Raw genomic sequence first — 6,425 nt, 5'->3', positions numbered from 1 at the left:
AAAAAAAAAAAAAAAAGAAACAAACTCTTTAAAGGATAATTATTTATATTTGTCTACTGGGTAAGCTTTTTAAAAATATTACTAAATGAGTCCAGACTGTTTTATTCACCTTTCTATCCCTAGAACAATGTCTAGCAGATAGCACTCTATAAATTTACAAAATTATGAATTTTCTTAAAATAAGAAGCAAACACACAAAGTGAATTATGCCTAACTGCTAATAACAGATATTGCCAATATGATCCAACTGTAAATGACTTCTGCCTATAAGATGTTGTGAAGGCTTAAGGTCTAGTTTGGAAAGGGGGCTTGGTGCAGTAGCTCATCCCTATAATCCCAGCACTCTGGGAGTCTGAGGAGGGAGGAGAATCACTCAAGGCCAGGAATTGGAGACCAGCCTGAGCAACACAGTCCCTATCTCTACAAAAAATTTCTTTAAAAATCAGTGGAGCTGGCTTGGCACCCAGCCACATGCACCGAGGCTGGCAGGTTCCAGCTTGGCCTGGGGCAGCTAACCAACAATGACAATTGCAACAAAAAAACAGCTGGGGGCTCGGCACCTGTAGCTTAAGCAGCTAAGGCACCAGCCACATACACCTGAGCTGGTGGGTTTGAATCTAGCCCAGGCCAGCCAAACAACAATGACGGCTGCAACCAAAAAATAGCTAGGCGTTGTGGCAGGCACCTGTAGTCCCAGCTACTTGGGAGGCGGAGGGAGGAAAATTGCTTGAGCCCAGGAGTTGGAGGTTGCTGTGAGCTGTGATGCCACAGCACTCTACCCAGAGCGACAGCTTGAAGCTCTATCTCAAAAAAGAAAAAAAAAATAGCTGGGCATTGTGGCGGGCACCTGTAATCCCAGCTACTTGGGAGGCTGAGGCAAGAGAATTGCTTAAGCCTAAGAGCGTGAGGTTGCTGTTAGCTGTGATGCCATAGCACTCTGAGGACCACATAGTGCGACTCTGTCTTAGAAAAAAAAAATCAGCTGGGCAGGGCTGGGCATACCTGTAGTCCTAGCTACTTAGGAGGCTGAGGCAGGACCTGATCTCAGGAGGGTGCAGTGGTCTATGATCACACCACTGCATTCCAGACTGGTGACAGAGTGAGACCTTGTCTACAAAGAAAGGAAAGGAAGGAAAGGAGGAAGGAGAAGAAAGTGTATGTACTTGTGTGTAAAAGAAAAAAACTAACAGTACCGAATACTGAGACATCTATCCAAAACGAGGTTTTCATTCATTCAGACACCTATGAAGTGCCAGGCATTTATTTTGTGTGCTAGGATAACAAGCTAGCATCGGTCCTCATTAAACAAATTATAACAAATTATAATTTTTGCTATAAAGGGAAAGGACCTGAGGGCTTTGAGAGGAGAGGGATGCCTATTTTAGTTGGTAGCTTAGGAAGGCTTCTCTGAGAAGGTGACGTTTACATTGACATGTGAATGAGGAAGGGGAGAAATCACTGCAGGCCACACTTGTGAGGGGGAAACTTGCATCCTGGAAGGAACTGGGAGAAGGCCAGGATGCCTACAGTCCCAGTGATATGTGACGCTATTACACACATTCATAAAAGTGAAGGCTATGACACCAGAACGTAAACAACAGGCTGGGCCGTGCAGCATCAGCAATGCTTGCTTGCCGTGATAGTGACAATCTCCTACTGAGCCCTGAAGCTCTTCAGTAGCACAGAGATGCAAAGAGGCAAAGTTCCCAAGGCAGGTCACACAGAGAAGGTCCTCTCTCCACACGTCCTAGTCCGTCTTTTCACCACCCCTTCTGAAGAGGGACTGGCAGCTCATGCTCTTGGGCCACATTAGGAGTGGAAAGCAAGTCCCAAAGTGGGGCCTTTACGGACAGACAGCTAGCTACTAATCTGGGGAGGCTGAGGAAGCAAGCACTGTGCCCAGGATGCGAGCTGAGAAGAGGCCAAACCAGACAGCATTTGGTCAGCTCTCCAGTTTTTTCCTCCCAGAAAAAGAACGTTAACAGTGTGACATGAACTGCCTGCCAAAGGAAGTTTACAAAGAATAACCACATTATTGGATATTTTTAGCCTTTCTTTTCAAAAATGTTTTGTGTCACTACTATCCAAATAATTCCAGCTCTTGCAAGTTAGCCAGAAGAAAAAATGGGATAGAGAGTGTATTCTATCGAATACACAGACGAGATTAGAGAAGGCTGGGGACTAACTTCTTTCTGAAATTCAGTTAAAGGAATATGCCTCTGTGAGTTTTGCTCACACAAACACAAAATTCCAACGGATTAATACCGTTTAGAACCAGAATATATCAGACCTGCAGGCGGGCTGTGCAAATTACCCTGCGATGGTCAAGATGGCTGACGCCAGTGTTTACATCGGATACTACAGAATCAGACATGAGTTCAGCCCACATACCTCTGATGTTGTAAACTGCTACCATTCCTTACCCCAGTGACCTGCATTCAGACTTCTAATGGAAACGCTAAGGGAAGAGTGCACCTCATCACGACTGGTTCTAGCAGTGAGATACAACCAAAATAAAGGGCCACAAAATGTGTGAATGATAAGGTTCTCCTCAAGGGAGAATCTGAAGCCCCTGCGCAGAGCCACGCAGACTTACATCATCAAACCATTCTTCAGCATAAGATTAAAAGTGTGGGTGGTTCAGAAGACAATCTCAAGTTTCTCAAGACTTCTTGACTATTCCATCTCTAAAGCAAAAATAGTACTTTATATCCTTCTTCCTATTAACTCCCAACAGCTCAGAAAGAAAGGTCACTACCTGAGCTAAGAAGTGAGAGGACATCCTCTGATGAATTATATTAATAATTTTAGGCCACTTCTACTCCTTGGCAATCTGAATATATTCTGTATTTATAGGTAATTTGATTTTGTTGGGAAATCAGAAACGGCAAATTATGAATTTACGGATTAGGAAGAACCTAATTGTTCCAGAAATGTAGAGAGCTGAAACACAGTGAAACCACAAATATTAATTTTGAGCACTGTAATAACAATATACGCCTACCAGGGAGCTGAAATATTTAAGAAACTCCTAGATTATAGATGTCCATATTTGCAAAGGGAAAATAGAATCTTAAAATTATTTTTATAGCAAAGGAGTAACAAAAATGAGATGGAATGTGAGTCAGAAAACCCGAGTTCCAGCCTTCCTACTATCTCAGTGTGGGCCTTACACAATTACCAGATAACAACTCACCTTTCATTAGGTTAATGTTTAGTTTAGGGGGTTCGTGGAAAAATTTTAAATAAGATATATTCGAAAATTGTAAAGATCCAATCATTGGCCAGGCGTGGGGGTTCACACCTACAATCCCAGCACTTTGGAAGGCTGAGGAAAGAGGATCATTTGAGGCCAGGAGACTAAGACCCGCCCCGGCCACATACCAAGGCCCCACTTCTTTTAAAAAAAAAAAAAAAAGCCAGGCACGGTTTATGCCTGTAGTCCCAGCTACTGCAGAAGCTGAGAAGGAGGCCTGCTTGAGCCCAGGAGTCCCAGGCTCCACGGAGGTATGATGGCACCACTGCACTCCAGCTGGGAGATAGAGCAAGACCTGTCTATTAAAAAAAAATAATGATACAATTATTAGCAAACCAGCAAAGCATTCATTCATTCAGACTAGTATCAGTAGGGTCCTAGGTGTCAGGTTCTGATCCTGACCCTGGGGATACACAGTAACAGTCAAAAAAGGCCATAAGTTCATTCCCTTTATGCCCCGTAGGCTTTTAACCCTTTTCCTCCTTTTTTTTCTTTTTTACAGAAAACAGGGTACAAAATAAAACTATGTCTATAAGGTTTTTGTTATTCTCAAGGAAAGAAAGCGGGTGGTGCCTGGCAAGAGAATAAAGAACTCTCTAGCCCTGCCCCCCACTCCTTTACCTCATCCTGCATTGACCACAAACACCTTGCTTTCTCTGGATATTTTCAAGACGTCTAGAAACTTCATTTCCCTAGCTTTTCTATTTGATGATGCAACATCAAAAGAAAAATCACTATTATCCCACGACAACAGCTGTATTTCCACCTCTCTAGACAAAAGATAAATTTTACACTACTACACTGCACGTCAGAAGTGCTTATCCTGTTTGAGACCAGCCTAAGCCAGAGCGAGACGTTGTCTCTAAAACAGCTGGGTGTTGTGGTGGGCATTTGTAATCCAAGCTACTCAGGGGGCTGAGGCAGGAGAATCACTTGAGCAGAGAGTCTGAGGTTGCTGTGAACTGTGTTGCCACTGCACTTTACTGAGGACAACTAAGTGAGACTCTGTCTCCAAAAAAAAAAAAAAAATTGCTTATCCTATTCTCATGACTGGCATAATAGAAGAAATATCCTATATAAAGAGTGCTTTTCTTCACATGTATGGTAAGTTTTACTTCCTTAATTCACAAATATTATTAAGAAATTTAAATATTCAGTGTCATTTCTTTAAATAAATGAAAATGTCCACTAAAATGCAGCATTTAGAATGTTTTCTCCACCTGGCAAATAACCCTTACAACAGCACCTTACATGTGGCCTTAAATACACAGGCAATAAAGCTTCAGAGAACACGTATTAAACTCTGCAAGCAGGGAACTATGTCTTAACTGTCCTGATTTCCACCACAACACTTCAAAATACACATTAATGCTGGATTAATTCTAAATACCACATAATAAGCAACATTACACGAGCATAACATGTACCTCCTCCGTGAGCATTAGGTAAGTGAACGCACACAACCCAGAACACACTATATGTAAACAAATCTAGAAAGAAAACGTGGTCTTTACTTTTTAAAGGCCTAAGGGTTGCTCATACAATTCCAACCTGGATCCTTTGACCCTTGTGAAAAAGCACCTTGCCTCGCACCTGGAGAATCCAAGATGCAGCAAGTGTTCCGGATCCAGGTCTGTAAGTGGACACCTCTGGGATAGTCTAGTTTCCGGTCAGGTCAAACTAGCAACGTAAGTGGAGGGAGAACGTGCCAAGTGCAGGAGGGAACGAGAGGGAGGCCAGGAAGGAAATGAAGGAAAGAAAGTAAAGTGAAAAAGGCACAAGGGCTCGAAACCTTCCCACAACTGGTGGGGGCGGGCGTGGGGGGCGCCTCGACTTCCAGTCCTCACGGTCCTCTCATGCCCTAAGGACGCACCCTGCTGAAAACCGAGACCGCTCAAAATGACCCGCAAACAGCGCAGCCCGACGCCCAGACCCAGGACGGACGGACCCACTCGGGATTAGCTGTCGCTGCTCAATAGTGGCACTTGACTTCAGCGGGCTCGTCGCCACCTCCCGCCGCCTTCTAGTTTGGGACTTAAGATGAACACTAGAACTTCCAAATCTTAGGCATTTCACCTGCGAAAGTGGTTAAATAAACGTAAAAGGGTCTGGCAAGGACACCCTGACACACCACACCACACAAACACACCAAATCTCAGCCTCCTCGCCCTGAACGAGTTTTCTTGCTTCTGGTCTGCAGGGTGAAATCCATATTGTTTGTTAAGAGCGACAGATTGGTCCTCTCGCCACCCCGTGCGACCCGCCGAACGCCTCCCCAGACGCGCCCAGGCCGGCGGGCCCGCCAGGTCCCCTCGCCAGCTGCCCAGTCGCGCGTCCCACGGCGCGCTGCCTCCAAAAAAGGAAGAACCCTCTGAAGATCAGCTCTCGCCGGAGCTCGTCTGCAAAACCTCTGGGCACCTACAACGCCGACCTTGCCGGGAACACGCGACCTCGAGTCCGGCAACCAGCGGCTTCAGGGAGCGCCACGACGGCCCCGGGGGAGCCAGCTCAGCGCCGCCACTCCGGCCGGAGCGCCCGAGGGGCCACAGAGCGCACTGACTAGGAGGGCAGAAGCCGGGCCCCCGGCTGCTGACCCAAGGCGGGTGGCGCCGGAGTGGCCCGGGACGCCTCCCGCCCGCTCGGAGAGGCTCCCACAGCCGGGGGCCCGGGGCGGAGGGGCAGAGGCCATCTGGTGCGGAAGGCACAGCCGGCCTCGGCCTCCCGCCCTCCCTCCCGCTCGCCGGGGAGCCCCACGCCCACAGGAACCAGCTCCCGGCACGTTCCCGGGACCCCAAAAGGCAAAAGCCCCTTCCCCGCTTCTCCCCAGCGAGCGCCTCGCGGAGACACGTGGAGTCGGGGCCCGGAGCGCGGGGGCCCGGAACTGCGCGCTGCAGCGCCCGGCGCGTGCCACTCACTTGAGGGCCGGAGCGGGGCTTGCCCTGTGGCGCTCTCCTGAAGAAGGAGGTCCTGGCGGTGAAGAAAAAGTCCTCGGCGTCCTCCTCCAGGCTGCTGTAACCGCTGCTCATGCTGCTGGCCCCGCCGCGCGCGGGCGACCTCCCCGGGGGCGGCCAGGCAGGGGGTGCCGCGCTTGCCCGCCCCGCGAGGTTGCCGGCGCCCGGCCTGAGGCTGCTGCGGGCCGACCTGCTGCAGCCGCGGACGCCGCTCCACC

The 6,425-nt window shown here is 48.3% G+C and overlaps 1 protein-coding gene across 1 annotated transcript in view; it reads right to left on the bottom strand.

The window, feature by feature from the left end:
* The window catches only part of RASSF3 (Ras association domain family member 3), a 65,669-nt gene extending 59,250 nt beyond the window's left edge, over positions 1-6,419 (bottom strand). Inside the window, exon 1 of the mRNA XM_003798529.3 lies at positions 6,172-6,419. Coding sequence (XP_003798577.1) covers positions 6,172-6,282 — 111 coding nt within the window. The 5' untranslated portion in view covers positions 6,283-6,419. The remainder of the gene's footprint in view (positions 1-6,171) is intronic.
* Positions 6,420-6,425: the final 6 nt, after the last annotated feature.

The sequence above is a fragment of the Otolemur garnettii genome, unplaced genomic scaffold (genome assembly GCF_000181295.1).
Source record: "Otolemur garnettii isolate 467f Iridium unplaced genomic scaffold, OtoGar3 scaffold00138, whole genome shotgun sequence".
In the NCBI taxonomy this organism is placed as follows: domain Eukaryota; kingdom Metazoa; phylum Chordata; class Mammalia; order Primates; family Galagidae; genus Otolemur; species Otolemur garnettii.
This window is presented reverse-complemented; position numbering and strand designations above follow the sequence as displayed.